A 20,772-nucleotide genomic window follows, 5' to 3' on the forward strand; every position below is an offset into this window, starting at 1 on the left:
AATACAACCTTCAAAGAGAAAAAGGAACTAGATAAGGAATTTACAAAGCGCCTGCCTCTCCCTGTCTATCCTCATCATCTATTGTTGTTCAAAAGAGAATCAAGGTATAGGTGCTTTTCAGATAACCCGATGAAGAGCCAGCAACAAGTACACAGAGGACCATGTTCCCCCACTGCAGTCTAAAAAATAACAAAGCAAGCCAGAGGACCACTACACCTCATGCCACACCAACACTAGTCACCAGCAGGAAGAAGCAGCAATAGAATTTTTCCTGCTGCAAGGGCACACTGCCACTGGTCCTATTACCCAGCCTTCCGCATCCTCAGATTCCCCAATATTCAACCAGTATGTATGCCGGGTGTGTGTGTGTGCGTATGTGTGTGTGTCTCTAACCATCTTTTTTTTTTTTCTTCAATTCACCCAGTTTTTTGGGTTAAACTGATGGAGGGAAATAGTCTCAATTTGTGTGAAACTGATCAAAGAAAGTGCTTTGAATTTATGTGAAAAAGTTTCCCATTAAGATGGTAGCTATTTTTTTTTCAAACATGATTCCTTTTAATTGCGGAAAAGAGCCCAAAGGCTTTGTCAAGGGGCACATGTTTTCTATAAATCAAAACATAAATAAATGTGAGGTTATTTCACTAGGCATACATATGGTTTTTGCTAAGTAAACTCTATTTATAAAACATTGTTAGCCTCCACCGGAACTGCTGTCAACATTTATAGGAAAGGAACTTTTGTACTGCTCTGTGACTTGCCAGGATTTGAAAACAAGCCTAGAAACATTAGTTTTTCAAGACAGATTTGATTTAAACTTAATGTGAAATGGGCCACTGTGTGTTCTCTAGCTTTTAAAATGCTTGGAAGAAATCTTCAACTGAATATTAGGTTCGTATTTTACCAGAAAAATGTTTACATTGCTGGAAGTTCCATTCTTTTAACCATGCCATTGTTCTGTTCTTTCCAGAAGTTCTCTTTGGGTTATAGGCCAGAGTCTGGGATTATTTTTCTTATCACTGCCAATAGAACACACATATTCTGTGAAAGGGGAGTCTCTGACATCCTTTACAGCTTAGGATTCATAATTACCTCACCACCTTCTCCCAAAGGCTCATTTGCATGATCTCTCCTCTTTAGACCCTCACCCTAGAGTATGAACACATTTATCAGCCCTGCGCAGAGTGGGTCTCAAAATGAAGTTTTCTGTGAAAGGAATTAGCTGGAAGCAAGCATGAAGCAATAGTCCTTGACAACCCACAGCAAACCACACAAGGTAACGGTAACTTGAATAATATTGTACCTTCTCCATTTTCCATTCAACTTTTCTTTCTTGGGCTGCAGTTCCTTCCAAAACAGAATTCTTTCCAATGCTTTCGCAATCAATCCCTACTCTACGTGGACCTAAGCCAATAGTTACAGTACAGTCGAGAGCGCTTCCAGAAAGAGATCTCTTGCCCGTTCCTATTTTTTTTCTTTTTTCCTTCCAAGTGGAAGCTTCCCCAGTTGTCCCAGTTTCTCACCTCTTGGCATGGAAGGCATTTATTTTTATTTTTCGACTGGCAAGAGGAAAATGTTAACTAGTTCCACAAAAATAACTGAGAGGGTTTTTGAAATCCCCAAATCGTAAATTGCCAAGGTAATAAAGCTTTCAAATAGATTTGATGATTGCCCATCCAAGGTGTAACTACCTTCCATATTGATTAAACTGCTTTGGAAACAACGTAAATGCTTTCACTCCCAAATACTGTCCTAACCTACACTCAGAATTCCAAAATACGTATCGCGGTTAATAGAAGGAGTTCTATCTCTTTGCAGTTCACTTACAGGGGAAGGTTGCTTAAAAAACGTAGCCGTGGTTCCAATGAACCTAAAAATAGACATAGACAGAGCCATCAGAAATACACAGTTTTCTCTATCGTTGGAATATAAATGGGAAAAAAATATATATATATATATAGTTGGAAAATAAATGCTTTCCATGCCAAGATTGCAATTTTGCAGATTAGCAGCTAGCTCCCCTAATGGGAGGCACTAATGAATTTGAAATGATAAGGAAATATAAGGAACTTTAAGGCAGAATTTCCCAGGACTTCTGTTCCTAATCAATCACCAGAGATCAGTGACATCATTAGAGCCTTTGATCACAGCTCCTCTTTCAAGCTCAGATGGGACCGGATTGATCCTTGCTGGCACTGAGCGAGGAGAAGCACCTAGGAGTACGCTTCACCGTGAAACATGAGCAGTCACCAGCATCTCTTCCCCTCCTTGGGGAGGAACAGAGGACACATTCCAGGGCAGCCTGACACCGAACAATAGAGCCACCTCGTTAAATCCAAACCTAATTCCCATCTTACGAGGATTCCCCAGGTGCCTGAAGAGAGGAAGAGACCATAAGCTACTTTTCTTTCGGGCTACCATTTGCTTAACCCAGGACAGGGCCCCAAACCCCTTCACCACGGGGAGGCAAGATTTTGTTTGGGGGATTTTGTTTCCCCCAAGCTGTCCCTTCCCCGAGCACTGAATTCAGAAAACCCCTCCCCCTCCCCTCTCACCTCCCCCCTCCCCACCTTCTGGATTTCACTTAATGAATCTTTACCAAAAACATGGGTGGGTCACTCCATCCCGGCCAGAAAGAAGGTTCTGGAATATCACGCTGGCTTGGGTAATTTCAAAACGACCCGGGCTGCGATCACGCCCGCTGTCCTGACCTGCAAACGGTCCCCTTGGCAATGAAAAGTTTCAAGTGGCCTCTACTACTTGAGCTTCATTGTTTGTTCACCCCCCTTCCTGATTCGTCACACGCATCTAATTGAGCTCCACGCGCACGGTGGAACGCAGTGTATTATCTCCCTCATCAGGTGATCAATGATTTCATTAATAAGACAGATAACGAAACTGTCATATCATCGACACTGTTATGAAAGATGATCCTGGCTCCCCGCTCCATTTTCCAAGGTCCGGGGTTCTCGGTGGCAGCTCGGAGTCCATTCAATATTTCCCACAGACAGAGAAAAGTGAAAATCCATTTTGAAACCAATTTCAATTAGGATCCAGAAGCTGTTATCACAGGTGTCGCGGAATGGGCCCGTGAGTGGAAATGTCGCCTATCCATTCTGAAATGAAACCTTATCAGAGGCTACAAAGATGGCTGGGGACAGCCTATCTGTAAATTACTTTTCGTCCTGTGTTAACTCAACCTTAGTCCTGTCATATGGAATTCTTTCCATCCACCGGTAATAATCTAATGACTAACTAGACACAGCGCCCATGCGGCCTGCAGCCGGCCAGGCCTGTCCCCTTCCACGGGGTGCAATGGAAGGCCCCGGGCCTGCAGGCCAGCGGAGGGTCGGGCGGGCTTTAAATGATAGAACTAAAAGTTTATTATGGGAAATAAAAGAAGCCCGTCTCCACCCACTGCATTCCTGGTGATTTTTCAATTGCAAACTCCAAGGCTCCGTTACTTCATTAATGCAGCACCCAAGTCGTAAGGCTTTTCTCTCACATCTTCCAGGCTCCTTTTAGCAAATTATCCCATGACGGCGGATTTATTCAGTCAAAGACCTCGGACTTTGAGAGGCAACAAAAGAATCAAGAGACTTTCTGGTCCACCTGCCTGGCGAATGATGAGCCAGGGAAAAGTCTCCCCCAGAGAAACCAATCAAACCATTGTGTGGCACAGCCAGACCTTTTCAACTGTCAAGCCAGAGAGCAGGGGAAGAGATGAAAGGACGCGGGATGAAGCTACCATTTACGGAACCATGTGGGAATGGTCTCCTAAGATTTAATAATTGGGATGGAACTCAACTTTCTACAACTAAAGGGGAAAAAGAGAGAGAGAGAGAGAGCCCGAGAAGAGGAAAGAGTCAAAGAAAAGGGGGGGGGGGGTGAAAAAGAAAAAAAAAAAAAACAGCAGCCTAAGTCAGAGGAGAAAGAACTTTTATATAAATATTTTCCCTACCTGAGATGAAGTCCCATCTATAAACGTGGAGGGGAAAAGAAGGAAGTGGCAAAAAAAAAAAAAAAAAGAGAGAGAGAGAGAGAAAGAAAGAAAACAGATTTAACAAAGGCTTTGATTTTTTTTTTCTCTCTAGGTTGGAGCTGTGTTACTTGTTCTAGCATTCTTATGCAATTAATTCATAGAGGCAAAACAACAGCAGAAAAAGCCCTCGTTAATATATGAGTGCCGTGTAGTTTTAAGTAAAATGACATTTTAAATTGGCCTAAAAGGAAACAGTACATTGACTGGACAACTCAAAAAAAAAAAAAAAAAAAAACACAGACTGGCAGAGACACTAGGTCATATACTTCTGGGCTAATTTCAAGAACGTTTTATTGCTACTACCAATCCAACATGAAATGTTTAAAAAGAAAAGGACAAAACCCTAAGTAATGCTAACAGAGCCTTAAAAAAAAAAATCATGGACTCTTCAAAAACACAAAAAATACATAACCTCAAGCAAGCAACTGTAGTTCTAATGCTTCCTGTTATTACTGGTGACTCTTACTGTATATGTTGCTAAGCCAAGTTTTAAAAACAAGTGTTTGTCAAAAATGGGGGGTGGGTGGGTGCTGAACTGTTTGATATCCTGGCTGTGGCGGCGGTTACGTGACTTCACAGATCGGTTTAAATTCACAGAAACGCGCAATGAAAGAGTGAACTATGCACCATATAAGTTTTTCTCAATAAATATGAATTACAGCAGATCTCTTGTGGAAAGATTGCCACATGTAAGCAAGATAACACAGAGATCTTAGCTGCTACCCTCACCCCGCCTCCTTCTCTGCCTGGGACCCTGGTGGCAGTCCTCTAGCATTCCACCTTGCGAGCTGCCTGGGCACGCAGGCCCTTCCCCACCTGGGCCCAAGAGGTAGGAGGTGAAGGCTGCCAAGCCACCCCCCCCAGAGGGAGACCGCCCACCCACCAGCACCATTTTCGCCCTGAGCTGCTGCTGTTACCCTTACGGTCACTGTTTCTGATCCTGACCTGTTTGTTTCTGGAAATGTGAAATAACCACATCACTCGATCACAAGTAATCAAAGCAGCCTGGGAACTTTCCATAGGCAGTACACCCATCCTGCTGTGGCTTCTCATCCCCAAGTTGGGAAGGCCGTGGCAAGACGGGTTTGATGTTCATTCCTCATTTATCTGAGTGCCCAAGAACTGTCCTTTTAGAGAAGTCTGAGAGCTATATACACAGGAAAAAGGAACCCTGCTCTCAGGGAAGCCCATTAGCACAGAATCACTGATTTCATCCCATAATTTGAATGAATATTTACGAATGAGAAGCAGACCCTGAAAGCATTTGATTAGTTAAATCCAAACGTGGGCCAATTTCGGGACCAGTGATGGACGTAGCTTGCTGATCCCAGCTCCTGTCATCTCCTTTTTGTCCATTAAGCTAGGTCCTGAGGACCACATTTTAAGAGTTCTTGTGCAAACTAGTACCCTCTAATTCTCTTGCCCAGATTACACCTTACCCACTCCTAGATTATTTCCAAATAACGTGGTGCTGAAACAACGAGATGAAATGTGTCTGTGAATGAAATCCTGCCAACTTTTACTCAGAAGAGCTTATTGCTAATAACAGCTGACATGTTGGGTAGTCACTGTGGCAGCCTCAGCGATGTTAAGCAACTGGCCCAAGATCACACAGCAATGAAGCAGCAGAGCTGGGATTCAAACCCAGGTATTAACACAGCAGAGGTGGTCCATGCACGCCTCAGCACTGTGGAGTGGCCTTAAGTCCTGGCAGGCCTGTGCACCCTGCAGGCCCTCTCAGTATCTGCTGCAGACCTCCCAGCACAGGACAATGAGGTGGGCTGGGGAGTGGGAGGACAAACCAGGTGCTACTTTCAAAAAATTTTAACTGAGAAAATTTTAGCCAGGATGGCTAAAATTAACAACACAGGAAACAATGGGTGATGGCGAGGATGCAGAGAAAGGGGAGCCCTCCTGCACTGTTGGTGGGAATGCAAATGGGCACAGCCACTGTGGGGAACGGTATGAAGGCTCCTCAAGACGTTAAAAATAGAGCTACTCTACAACCCAGCAGTTGCACTGCTAGGTATTTACCCAAAAGATACAAAAATACACATGTGCAGGGCTACATGCACCCCGATGTTCATAGCAGCAGCATCAACAATAGCCAAACTGGAGAAAGCCCAAATGTCCACTGACTAAAGAACGGATAAAGAAGATGTGGTGTGTATACACACACATGCACGTGTGCACACACCCACACACACACAGTGGAATATCACTCAGCCATCAAAAAGAATGAAGCGGTATTAGCCACCAAAATGAACGAAGCCATTTGCAACAACGTGAATTGAGCTGGATAGTATTATGCCGGGGGAAATAGGTCAATCAGCGAAAGACAGATACCATAGGATCTCACTCATGTGTGGAATTTAAGAAATCAAACAGATGAACATAGGGGAATGGGGGGAAAGGGGGGGAGACAAGCCATAAGAGACTCTCAACAACAGAGAACACACTGAGGGTTGATGGAGGGAGGTGAGTGGGGGGTGAGCAGGATGGGGGATGGGCATGACGGAGGGCACCTGTTGTGATGAGTACCGGGTGCTATGTGTAAGTGATGAATCACTGCATTCTACTCCTGAAGCCCATACGGCGGCACTGTGTGTTAACCAACAAAAAAATTTTTTTTGATTTTTATTTATTTATGATCCTCACACAGAGAGAGAGAGAGAGAGAGGCAGAGACATAGGCAGAGGGAGAAGCAGGCTCCATGCACCGGGAGCCCGATGTGGGATTTGATCCCGGGTCTCCAGGATCGCGCCCTGGGCCAAAGGCAGGCGCCAAACCGCTGCACCACCCAGGGATCCCACCAACAAAAATTTAAATTAAAAAAAAAAGTTTTAACTAAAAGGTAAAAATTAAGTATTATGGAGAGGAGAGAGATGAGTGCAACACAGAGGATTTTTAGGGCAGTGACACTATTGTGTACAATACCGTCATGGTGGCTACGCGTCATTATACATTTGTCCGAGCCTGCCAAACGTACAACACAAGGAGTGGAACCTAATGAAAACTTCGGACTTTAGTTAATAACAGGGTGCCAATATAGGTTCATCGGTTTTAACAAATGTACCACCCTCATGTAAGATGTTAATTATAGGGGAATCTAGGAGGTGAGGGGGTGTACGGGAACTCTCTGTACTTTCTGCTCAATTTCCCTGTAAAACTAAAACTCCTCTAAAATAGAACCTTTTAATGAAAATAATAAATGCAATACCAAAAACAAAACAAAACAAACCCCCAAGTGCTACTAAGTAGTTCCCAAAAGGACACAAGGCCATATGGAGAGAAAGAGACTGAGGACACAGACCCATTTGAGAAGAATTTACATTCATTCTATGGCAGAGCAACATAAATGAAAGCAAAGAGCCCTTCAATTTAGCTAAAATATGGGTTACAGATGGGAAAGTATGGTAGCGTCACATCAGACTGGAAAGTCAGACTGAGGTCAGATTTCAGAAGATACCTAAATGTTACTCAAAGGACCTTGAACGGTCTTCTATACGTAGCTGGGAACCATGGAGGGTTCGAGAGGAGGGGCGTGGCATGAGCAGAACCATAAAAAGATTAATTTGGCAGGAACGAGTCCCACAAATGAGAAGAGCGGAGACCAAAGGCAAGGTGATTGGATAGAAGGTTACTTTAACTGTCTAGGCATGAGGGAGTAGGTTTTAAATAGCACAGCACAGTAGGGTGGCCTGAAGGGACACGGGGGTGAATAATCACAGAGGAAAATCTATCAGGACTTCAAAACTGGTAGGATGTGGGAAGCAGGAGAGACGGAGGGGTCAGAGGTGACGGTGCGGTTTCAAGCCTGGGTGACTGCAGGAAAGGTGATATACTCAGCCAAAATAAGAATCAGAGGTTGCCGGGTGCAGGGACGCACGAGTGTGGAGCACGAGAGAGCCAGGGCTCTTCTGAGAATCAGATTATCCATCATTAGTTACTCGGTTTAAAAAGGTGGACACTCCTTTAAAAAGCATAAAATCTAACTCTAATACAACACAAACCACCTCATAAATAAGGAACACTTTGCCCCAGAAAAAAGAACCAAGGAAAATGACATGGGCATGCTGTTTTCTTTTGCTAAGCCACATAACCAGTGGTAGTCTTCAAAAAAAAAAAATCAAAATAAATTTTCCCAAAATTATTTTCCCAATTTTCTGGCTTAAGAAGGCATTCAGCAGAAAGTTACAAAAAGTCTGTTAATCCATCCCTCCTTAAGATGCGCAAACTTGGTCACATTTAGGATTTGCGAAACATCTTGAACTACTTTTCAGAGTCCAGCAAGTTCAAAATTACTTTTACCAAACATTTTTCCTTTAATTTCAAAACCTATGTATATTTTCAAGAAAACACAATCCTTTTGTTTTGGATTCATGACATTTAACTCATCCACGTGTCCCATAACGAGGGCTGACGTTGCTCAGCTCTTAGGACGTGCGTGCGGTGCTTATAGAAGGGTACAGGCACTGCCCAACTTAATCCCCTAAGGATCCGTGAAGTGGGTCTCATTACTTTCTCGCTAAACAGATGAGGAAACTGAGACTTTGAGAAGTTACTTTGCCGCACTCACACATCTAGTCTAGTCCTGGTGCCAGAACTGAGTCCAAGCCTTCACATCACAAAACCTGGTGGGTTTTCCGAACCAACGTCCTATAATTTGAAATCCATTTTATCTGACAGCCCTTCCCATCCATCTGTCATGTGCTAGGAAACAAACTGTGCCCAAGAAAGAAAAAGTGTGTGTGTGGAGGGGGGAGGACTTAAACATCTAAAGGCACAGGAAACCTAAAACTCACAGTCTATTGTCTATATGGCACAAAGTACTTACCTGCTTCTGAGCAGAATTAAGTACATCGCCTCTTACTCTTAAAAAAAAAAAAAAAGTCAAGGCGACAAGAGCTCATGGTGAAGAAGAGCCAATGAATTCTAAATCGCCAACAAAACTGAATGAGCCACCTTACGCCCAGCCAGAGACCAACCGCTACCATGATGTACTGATGGGTTATTGGAGAGCTGGAAAGAAAATCCCAAGGCCAGGGAGCAACCAAAGGTTAAAGTTAAAAAAAAGTTATCTCCTTTCATATTTGCAGACCACAACACTCTCCCCTTACAGACTTTTAAGAGGGGCTTTGTTTTTGTTTTTAAGCAGAGAACCAAGCCCTTCCTTTTTAAAGAAACAAGAGTGAACAGAGAACTTCCTCTCCATTATTTAATCTATCAATTTTGGTTTCACATTGCATCACCATGAGGATAATAATATCTGCTTTCTATCACTTAAGGTATGTTCCCAATAACCATCAGAGCCAATAAAAGATCTCCAAGACCATGGCCTACATACGTTCATTATTAGTGACTTTTTTCTTTCTTTTTTTTAAAGCAGAGTAGTAGGTTAATAAGAGATATCAGATTACCCCTTTAAAAAAAAAAATCATCATGGGCCAAAAATGACATAAAACACTTCAAACTGAAAAGTCAGTACTTGCAAGTCTTGGAAGGAAATGTTACAGGATAAGGATAAACGTTTAAAACACTGGAATATTTGGATTAAAAACCATTTACTATTTACAAAACATAACATGCAGCTTCGAAAGCGATGAATCCATACCAGCAACAAACAGACTATTCAGGAATTTTATCGTGGCGCTAGCACATTAACACATTTGGCGGTTTTTAAGTAAACAATGGTTCCTAATATGCGAGCGCTCGCTGTATATGTGCAATATATTAGATGCCAAAAATAATCCTTCACTCACAATTGCCGTCAACAAAAATTCAGAGAACTGAAAAGTCTTTTCTTCTGTCATTTGCGTTTACTAAATAACCCTGAAAGCTTAAAATCCAACTGTGGCACGTGAAACACATATTGTGGTTCCTGGGTAAGAATACCAAACGCTCTGTGTGTTGAAACCAGTTCTTAAATGCTACAAAAATCAAATGTGGATTGTCACCACCCCCCCCCCATTCGAGACTCAGGACAGTTTTCCACTTGGGTCATTTCAAATTTCAGTGTTAAGAGTCAAATGCTCATTTGGAAGGCTGGACAGGTTTTGAACCATACACTTGGGTTGTGTGAATGTGTGTGTTTAAACAAAACTCTGGATGAATGCTCTGCTAGGACGAGATACTCAGCTGAGAAAACTAAGAAAACAGATCTGTAAGGACATGCAGTGGAATGTGCGTGGTTTGGCTGGAAGGCTCACAATCGGGCGCAAATCGTAGCACATAATGGCTGGAAAAGTTAATTAAGTCAACCTAACAGCACCAAAAACAAAACTTTTTTGTTTGCTTGTTTTATTTTATTTTAATCATGAAATGTAGACGAGAGGGGGAAAAAAGGCACCCAGGACATCAGTGTGGTCCTTGGTGCTAAACTGATCTCTCACCGTCCATTGACAAATCCCTGAATTTCAGAGCCTGGTAAAGAAAGCTCAAGAACACCCCTGGACGGCAGCATTCACTACTGTCTATGGTAGGATCCAAATGATTTCAAGTTCCTTTTTGTGAATGGCTTCAGCGCAGGTATCTGACGCCTCTGAAATGTTTGCAAAGAGAAAAGAGAGAAAAGGAGGCAGAGCAAAGAACAAATGACCATGGCAATGACAGCCACCTGCCAGCACGTACACAGCAGGCAAGCAGCCCCATGACCTCTAAAACCCAAACCCAACCCAGACCAAAGCCCCCGGACTGGCTGCATGACCACAGCTAAGTGTGGAGGGAAGCGTGAGACCAGGTAGGAGAGTGCAGAACAAAAAAGAGGCTGGGTCATTCCAGCCCCCAGAGCATGATCCTGGGGCTACAAAGAGGCTCTGAACTAGGGAGGTAAAACCCGCAGAGGAGCCCGGGAAAAGGATCTTACCTATAATTATTACCATTGCTTACGCAAAGCAATCACAAAGAAAAAGGGTTTTGTTCCTGTCTTTAAATTTGTCTTCTGGTTTTCCTGGAACCTTCCAGAATTGCAATCCATGCATACAAACACCACTTCCATTTTTTGCTTTTACCTGGTTGGGCCTTTCTATTATCCCAAGATAAAAAAATTAAAGTTAATAAAGATAAAAAGTTACTAAAGCCCTTAAAAGAGAGAGGAACACTGGGAAAACAGTCAGAGCTGGCAGGATTACCAGGACAGCTCTCCCTGGGGCCTGCGCCCTGCAAACCTGACTAATGAGCATTTGCCCCCCACAGGACAGGTTTTACACCCGTCCGGGAAGCTTCCAGGACGCAGGCCGACAGGGCAGGAAGCCAGTGGCGTTGGTCAGGACCCGTGATGACTTCGGACGCCGGTACCAAGTCGGTGACCCCCGACAGCTCCTTCCCTGGCTAATGTTCTTGAGCGGCTGCTGGGCTCCCACCGGGCTGGTTCGGTTAGTGCTGCCCTTAATCACCCTAAACAGGTTCACGAGAGAAACTCGTGGCCAGTGTGGCTCAAGCCCAACACAGTGGCTCCGAAACCCTGCCGGGCACGTGTGGGAGAGGCGGGAACAGCAGCACGATCACACGGATAGATGGACAGACAGACCGACCATGCGTGTGTCACTGCCCAAATTCTCAAAGGACGGTGCTCACTGAAGGTCCACGCGCTGTGGCTCATCTGCCAACTTCTGCTCCTTCTCACCTATTCTCACACACCCACGTGCACGCTCCTTGACACTCACGTGCACACATGCCCACGTGCTTCCGCACACCCTCACACACTCCTGCGCACCCAAGCTGTAAAGATAACCAAAGGCTGAGGTTTCACCAAGCATGATGCCCAGAAGGAGCTTATTCCTACACAATCACGATTTAAAACAATGGAACAACTCACCCTGCACCTACTGATTCTATTTCTTCTTTTTTTATCCTATTTCTGAAATAAAATTTGTCTGATTTAGGAAAGAAACAAGGGTCACATGATGTTTTATAAGGAGAAAAACAAGTCTTCTGCAACCACACTGGATGCATAACACAAATATCCAGCTCAATCAAAATAAGATCCAGTCCCGACTTTAAATACCACAAATAAACGGAGAAATACAGACAAATTTCCCTATGTATGTATGTAAATTCATTATTTTAACTCAGACATAAATATATGTCCCTAAGGATCAATTCAAAATTGGACTCCGTAGCAGCAGATTTAACGCCGGCCCCTCCTGTGGCCCAGCCAAGCAGGCCACGCACACCCGTGACATCCAGGAAGGAGAGCCATGCACAGGAGTGGGCACAGGGAGCAGGGGCCAGGCTCCTTGGTGTCCGCTCAGATGGTGCCACAGTCAGGAAAGGAAGGTGCAGCTTTGTTTACTGGATCTCCCCCTTCAGAGTCTAAAGATCTGAGCAGCAGTCACCTTCCAAAGTAATGCCCCCACCAAAAAAAATTGTAGATCAATCTACTATGATCTTTCTTGGAAAAAATAATAAAATGAAATGAAATAAAATAAAATCCCCTAGGGTTGGCCCATGCAAGTCAATGTGCCCAGATCTGCAGTGCCCAAAAAGCAGGAGAAAAGACCAGCTCATTCTTCTCAAGGGCACACGGAAAAATGGAAAAGTGGAGTGCAATGCGGGGCATCTGGGGAGGCCACAAAACCCACACAAAGCAAAGGCACCAAATGGCCAAAGAGTATATAAGTGGGAAAAGGAAGCAGTCACCATTATCCTATTTGGTCTGTTTTTTTCCGGGGGGGGGGGGGGGGGGGGGGGGGCTCCAGAATTTGTTTGCAGTGCTCCATGGTTGCATTAAAATGCCTCTCGACATTGCGCTTAAAATATATTAAAAAATACAGCGCGCAGAAACAGCAGCTATGTGTCATCTGTGAACACAATTAAATCCATTTTTATAAGCCAACAGCAAAACCTGCATCTCAGACACCAGTGTTACCTTGACGTCCAGCCATTAACGACTTTTAAAATCCTTTTGAATGAACTACATAGAATTGGCGGGGAGGTGGGGGGATCCTCTCACCACATCTTGACAAGGCAACTTTTGTGTCTTTTGTAATAACCAATAACTAATTATTCCAACTAGTGTAGACTTTCCATGTGAAATGCAAAGTATTTTGAACTCCTGCCAGACTAATCAAGATGATTTCCAAAATGCCACAACAGGAACTTCCTATAATAAATAACCTATCACATTTACATCTCAAATTAGGAAATTTGGAAGAAAACATGTAGTTTCAGTGCCAAAATAGAGATTACTAAAGCCTGCCCATCCCGCAAACCACCCCCCACCACCTCGCTCTCCACCTCCTTTTGCTTTCTTTAGCCTCTAAAGGAATAAACCCTGGTCCAGGTGCAAATGTTCAATGCACAAGGAATGCAGAGAACATGGAAATGACTGTAGGCTTGGCTGCTGGGGATCCCGGTGGCTGCTCACCATTGGAAGTGGTGCTGGAGGCCACCGCTTTCTCGCTGACATCTGTTCTCGAGGAGCATTTCACTATGGAAGTGTCCACTTTCTTCTTCTCAGTGGTCGTGGAGCTGTGGTTCTGGGCCTCCATGATGCTTTCTCATTACTTCAGCTCTCTGCTACCAGAAACGCCTAAAACAAAACAATGGTGCCATCAGCTTCCAGGAAGAGTGGGGGAAAAAAAAATCTCACTTGAAAACCCACTTCACCTGTCCCCTGAGGACGTGCCTAGGGTTCAAAATCTGGAAAACCCTTGCCCACAAATTTTCTGGCAAAAATACCTCCAAGTGGTCATACCAAGCCAGTCAAATTCTGTCTACGTCCGCCAAAGGAGAAAGGAGGGCACCATCCATAATGTGAGACTTTCCTCCAAATTCCTACTGGGCATTTCTTATTAAGTGGGATCTAAAGATCTCAATCTTCAGCTGTGTTTATGGTGTGAAACTCAAATGTCACACTACTTTTTTTTTTTTATGCCACATCTACAAATGTGTCTTCAGGTGGCCACATTTATAGGAAGGGGCATTGTGACAACTTTCCAAAGAAGGGGAAGGTTTTTAAGTATTAATCAGAGGTTTTAGAGAGCATGACCACTTCTCAAAACCAAGCCCTACTCAAAAGTTGAGAAGCAGAGGGTAACTTGGGCCAAAGTATCTGAATTGCAATATTGCTCCCCCCATCCTAATTCACTGAGGTAAACTGTACTCTTTAAGCTTTCTTAAAACATGAGGACGTTTCCATTCATTTGTGCTCCATTTTTAAAACCAACAAAGGCAACAGAACAACATGCTCTGGATCCCACAGGAGAAGTCAAAAAATTATTAGGACCCCTTAAGGAATACTAAAACCCGGCTAAAGACGCAGTTGGTCCTCTTTCACTGGCTTCATTCATGTGATAATTGTCCTAACTCATCATCAATTTTCCTCTCTTTGGTTCTTGTTTGTTTTTGTGGTTTTTCTTTTTCAGTCACGAGCTGCATCTATAAATAATATAAGAAAAGATGACAAGTGTCCTCTCCAGCATGTCTTCCACAAGCTGCCTAGATTGCAACACTCGTGGTGGGCATTTCTTCCATCAAGTCATCTGCCCATGTCCCACATGTAGCAGGCACCACCACGTTCAATCAAAACCACGATTAGTGAAATAAAATAAGCAACTGTTTAACCCTCTAAAAGGGCTAAGATACCTTGAAATCTTTTTAGTCATCCTGAACTCAAATTTGCAAGGCAATTGCAAGTTCTTTCTTTATTGTATGAGAAATTCTCCCCTTGATCTGGAATCGAAGTAACCAGAAAAGCTTAAGATCCAGAGGCTGCACGGCACTAGAGCACCACCTCTCCTGCTAAACTTCCATTCTTTTCCCTTGATTATCCACTGCCATTCATTGTAAAACACACAAGTTATTTAAGAACAGCTTTTCTAGAATAAAAAAGGGGGGGGGGGGAGCAGCACTGAGTTAAATTTACATATCAATTGTGAGATCCACTCCAAATTCAGAAACATCCATCAAAGAGGCCTAACAAAGTACCTCGGCCAAGGAGCTGCAGAACCTCCTTTCTCTGGGCTGTCACCAGGCGCTAGTCCAGAGGCCAGAAACTCTGTAGAGGCTACTACTGGAATGGCGCCCCCCGGAGTCACCCTACGTTCATTTCCTCATCTCCCAAGGACACATCAGACCTGGGACTTGGGACTGAACCTTGGGGCAGTGGGTACAGTTCTTTTTTTTTTTTTTTTTTTAAGATTTTATTTATTTATTCATGAGAGACACCAACACACAGAGAGAGAGAGGCAGAGGGAGAAGCAGGCTCCATGCAGGGAGCCTGATGTGGGACTCGATCCCCGACCCCAGGATCACACCCTGAGCCAAAGGCACATGCTCAGCCACTGAGCCACCCAGGTGCCCCGGGTACAGTCCTCTTTAAGATTACGTTGAAAGTTACGGATCCCCCCTCCCAGAAAAATACCCTGAAACACACACCGAAGAGTGTACATTTGATTTGCAAGGGATCACAAGCCCTCCAAGATCTTCCATGAACCCAGACAGAGAATGCCTGAAGGAGAGATTTTTCTACAGTCTCTTTTTGCTCTAACAATCTCAGAACGATTCTAATTTTTTGGAATGCTCCCCTCCCCAGAACTGATGTAGATACCCATCTTTTCAAGTAGGCCACAGGAATAGTTCAACCCAATCCAGGGCACTGACTCCCAAGGTGGTACAGAGAGCCACCTGGATCAGCCTGGCGACAGTGCCTGCAAGACATTCCGATCCCCAGCTCCAGTCCCTGACGTCTCCGAGGTAGCACACGGATCCTTTATTTTGGCCAGCATTGGTGATCATCAGGCCCACCAGGGCTTGCAGAAAACCGTTCCACACATTTCTGCTGACCCGTATGTAGCCAGTGCAACAGATAAACCCATTTAAGTGTTTGCTGACCTGATGAAGTAATGAATGAATGGCACCCCAGAGTACTGAATTTCAACAGCCTGCCATGAGCCTTTCCCTGCACCCATCACAATAAATCCTCTTCCGGAATCTTTACTGAAAGGCCTCATGGCCATCTCCCCCCACCCCCACCCCCACCCCCCAGATCCTAAGCTCCATGAAGACAAGCACCAGCTACACCTTCCTAGCGTCTCAGGCCCATAAGAATGTTCACTGAGTAAATCAACGATCCTGAGACGACCCAGTGACCAGGACAGTTCTGCGGTGTCTACAGTCTTAGTCACCACCGATTTAGCTACACATCTTTCCTTTTACATCCCGTATCTCTTTGAAAACTGACACTTTATACAACAACTAACAGCTTTAACAGGAATATTTAACCAAAACACTCCATTCGCAACCATTCTGGATAAACAGGCATTTACTATCATTGTTTCCCTCAAAACCCACATACGGTTTTATTGGTCAAATTTGGATGGAGTTTGCTAAGTTAAAGCTGCTCATGGAAACAAGCCAATGGACCAGAAAAAAAGAAAAGAAAAAAAAAATCATGAAGAGATGGGACCCCTTCCTGGCTAAGAAGTTTCTCTCATAGTAGAGGGAGCTAATTAACAGTAGTGAGGTGACAAGTCACCAAAGTTCCCTGACAAACTTGGGTTTTGTGGAGTTGTTGGTTTTTCCCCCAAGCAAAGGACTGCGTTTTAACAAAGCAATAAACCCTCCAAATACTCATCACCAGAGAGAGAGGCTCACGTGAGGAGAGGTAAAGCCCCAGGCACGGACTAAAATTGCACTAATTAATGGTTTTAGAGAATACTAATTCCTACCCCCTCCCCCTGTTCGAAATGGTTTTTTAAAAAAACCGGGCCCTTGGTCACTCAAGAATCTATCCCCTTCTTGTATTTTGACAACTTATTTTTGGATCTCATTAGTTAGTAACTAATTATTTAAAAGTGTGGTTTATGCTTGGAACAGGGCTGTAAAAATGGCAACTTGCCAAGCCAAGGCATCTGCTTCCTGTATATCCCTCTAAATTATATCAGCTTATTTGACTGATAAAAACACAACTTTGTCCCTGTCAGTTAGAAAGGGGAGAGTTTTAACATTCTAGGCTCTCACACCTCATCAAAACTAGGCATGAGGGGTTAGCAGGCAAGGGCCTGTGCAGGCAGTTATCTTCACGGGACATGGAGCTGAGTTTAGAAACTCAGTCCTGATTTGATACGTGAAGGCGACAGGTACAGAAGTGACCAGGAAAGACTCCTCATGGAATCTTAAAACACACACACAACCACGACAGGGGCCCACCGTACTATTTTTAAAACCTGGAATTTCTTAAGTGATCAAGCCTAATGTATTTAGAACATAAGTTGCACGGAAAACTTTTCAGTTCTGCTTCACTTCAAAGATTTTTCTCTGAGGAAAACATGCCACTGGTTTTTAGATATGAATGAAAGGTGACTTTCCCCCCCGCCCCCCACCTCAGTTCCTCTTCTTAGAACTCCACACTGTTCCTCAGCCCCTTCCACCACTTGCAACACCACATGCAGGATTTGTTGGCAAGGCCCTTGCCTTTTGACACTTACGGAAAAACATATATATATATTTGTAGCTGATATTGGGAGTTCCAGCAGCTTGAGTATATGGGGGGGGGGGGGGGTGCCACCAAGGCCAAGTCTCCTCGTGCAGACCTGCTAAAGCCTGAAGCTGCATAGGTAAACTGAAGGATAAAAATTGCTTCCTGAAAGCACTCATCGCTTTTCCCCCCATCCCCCCAACTGTCCCAGAACCTTTTCTGCAATTTTCCGGAGGCCTAAACCGGGGGCACAATTAATTCCAGATCTTATGTTAAACCTAACCCTTCGCCCACTAGCAACCTGCCTGCAGGTGGGTCCTCTCCTCGCTGCGCTTGCATCAACCTCCTACAGAAGAAAGCATCTGAAGCTTGCAGGAGCCCCTCCAACAAGCCCAAGCTAAGGCTAAAGAATCCAACAGATCCGGGGATCCCTGGGTGGCCCAGCGGTGTAGCCTTCGGCCCAGGGCGTGACCCCGGGTCCCGGGATCGAGTCCCAGTTGGGCTCCCTGCGTGGAGCCTGCTTCTCCCTCTGCCTGTGTCTCTGCCTTTCTCTCTCTCTCTCCAATGAATAAATAAATAAAATCTTAAAAAAAAAAACAAAAAAGAATCCAACAGACGCAATCTGACAGTCCTTGCAGGGGGGACCTAGGTTTGGGAGCGCCCTGTCACCCAGAAAGCCTCAAGCGGCCCTAGCTTTAGAAATGCAATGAAAGAAAATAAATAAATAAAATAAATAAACAGGCCAAACCGCAAGGAACTTTCATCCCTGCAAAGCCGAGTCCCCATTGTTGTCAGAGCTCTGCAGGCTGCGGGCCTCGCGGTCCCCGGGCGACCCCCGCGCCCCCCTCCCCGCGCCCCGCGCCCGCCCGCGAACCACCCGCCCGGCGCCCTCCGCGCACCCGAGGCACCGGCCCGCCCTGCTCCCCTGCACAGCTGCTCCCCGCGCTGACCCCGGGCGGTGCACCCCCCCGTGTGCCTCGCGGTAATAAGACCTTGGGGGACCCCGGGGGCCTTCGCGGAGCCGCTGGGGTGGGCCCCGCTCAGCTCGCCCCTAACTCCCCGCGCGAGAACCTGGCCCCCAAACGTCGCTCCTCCGCCAGCCGCCCTAAGTGGATTCAGGTGTCGCGCGTGGTTAAGGGGCAGACCCATCCCCTTGTCTCTCAGGGAGGGAGGTGCTCCGTGGAGTTCCAAAGTTCAACCGTGAGCCTTTAGGTAGTAAATAGCATGAAAGAAAGAAAAAAAAAAAATCGACAGTTCTGGGAACACGTGCAAAAACTCAGCCTTTCCCCTGGCAGGTCTCTCTGCAGTGAAACCTGGGATCCACAGACAAGCAGGGTTTCTTCGACACTTAAAACCGCTCAAATCATTTCGAGAAAGCACCAGTGCCTAAGCCAGCAGGTCAGATGTTTGAACCGCATACAGCGACCTTCTAATCTAAGGTGAAATGAAACAGTAGTTCTACACTGATAATGCATCCTTTGTGAACGGCAGATTAATTTTATTTCCCTAATCCAGCTGGTTTATTTTTAAGTTGCCTGAACCTGGGCAGTAATTCTCTTTCATTTTTTTTTTCCTTAATGCATGTAAAGATGCAAAAAAAAAAAACAAAAAAAAAACTAAGTTAAAAGCTTGATTTGGGAACCTGATGCGTTTCTGATAGGCTGAAACAGCTCCTGCCAATGAGGGAGCAGAGAGAAGCATTCCGGCGGGCAGAGCGGCGCTTTTAACAGCACCGTGATTAGGCCTTAAGTGAGAAATTATTCTGTGCAGCTCAGGGAACTATTGCTCAAGTGGAATAAGGCTTTCCTCCAGAGAAATTACATTTACTTACACCTGCCTGTATATTTATAAGCTGAATGATCTCCCTAATGTGCTCAGGGTTTAAAAAGCCAGAAAGGAACGGGCCTGTGTGAGGATTTCTGAGGGGGTCTCCCCTGTATCACTGAGGAGTGACATTTCTCTCACACTCTATTACCAGTAGATTTGCTGCTGCTTCAAGATGCTACCCTTGGAGCAAACGTTTAGGCAAAATTCCTATTAAATAGCTATACCTTCCTGTTAGCATTAAAACTCAGTTTCCAATGAAAACGAATCGTTTGGGAAGTGAAAAAAGAAATCAAGAAGCACCCAGGAATGCGGATTGTAACTTTAGGTCAATTCTGGAAGTCAAAAAAGGTCTGGGTGTCAACGAGTAAAATCTAGGGAATTTAGAACGTCTCAGTGGGTTTCATAGACGCACTTTATAGAAACCCTCTTGCAGGTTTGTGGCGTGGCTGACTGTTTCCTTGGGCTCCAACTTGCTTTCTCAACCTCAAATCCATTACATATGCAGAACCTGTGACCCTCCAACCATTTCTTTTTCTTTCCTCACTCTTCCCTGTCTGCACTGCTTTCTTTTCCTGCAAGAAAAGAAGCTCTACTTCATGAGTTCTTAATGAAATCTTCATGAATCTTTAATTACGGTATTTTTAAATGTACGATTATTTTACCTTTCTGCATGATTTGACTTTTTCCTTAATTAGGAAAACCTAAAACATGGACTGCAAATGAGCAAGCCCCTATGTGTTCAAGTTGCTACACGTGGTCTCTGGTAGCCTAGAGGGTTCCCCAAACCCGCTGGCTATTGTCTTCAGCCTTCCTTCCCTACACTTCAGGGACTCCTAACCTCAGATGCGCAGTATTCATGATAGACATCCCAAAATGGAATTACTCTAAAAAGGAATGGAATTACTCTAAGGGGAAATAACTGCCTGGCTATGGATTAAGTGAATTTGGCTTTAGTAAATTAATGACATCTCAACTTTTAAGAAACCCACTTATTTAACTTCAACCACTGAAAAGCTTTTTTGACATGAAGTAATCACTGCCATTATGGTTAAAATCGCAAATGTCATTTTGTGTGCCAGTTTTACTTTTCTGTCTTCCGTATTTAAAACAAAAGATCGCCAGCTACTCTGACTTTCCCTGCTGCCAGGAGGACTTTACAAGAAACATTCCAGGGGAGTATAAAGTAGTATTTAATATTTGTTACCGTTTCTGAGTTTTGCAAAACTGTGAAAAGCCATCCACTATACTTTGGTTAGGCTTTGCAGGAAGCAGGTGCCATTAACAATGAGTAAGAATGCAGAGCAAGCTGGCACCCCCACTTTCTGTGTGGGTTTGCTGGAGACAGACAATCCTCAGACACAAAATGGGATCTATAAGTCAGAGATCAGCCTATAGATCAGCTAAGCTCATGAAAACTGTGTTTCCCTTAAACCCACATAGATCACAAAAACATCATATCTGATCCAAGGTGTTCCCTGTCTCACTT

General features: G+C 44.5%; 1 protein-coding gene across 2 annotated transcripts in view; it reads right to left on the reverse strand.

Annotated features, from left to right (window-relative positions):
* Positions 1–20,772, reverse strand: part of GLI3 (GLI family zinc finger 3) — a 269,004-nt gene that overhangs the window by 242,136 nt on the left and 6,096 nt on the right. For both annotated transcript variants that reach the window (XM_072760058.1, XM_072760057.1), the window contains exon 2: positions 13,407–13,571. In XM_072760058.1, the coding sequence (XP_072616159.1) occupies positions 13,407–13,530 (124 nt within the window). In that variant the 5' untranslated portion in view covers positions 13,531–13,571. The remainder of the gene's footprint in view (positions 1–13,406; positions 13,572–20,772) is intronic.

Source organism: Vulpes vulpes, chromosome 5 (genome assembly GCF_048418805.1).
Source record: "Vulpes vulpes isolate BD-2025 chromosome 5, VulVul3, whole genome shotgun sequence".
In the NCBI taxonomy this organism is placed as follows: Eukaryota; Metazoa; Chordata; class Mammalia; order Carnivora; family Canidae; genus Vulpes; species Vulpes vulpes.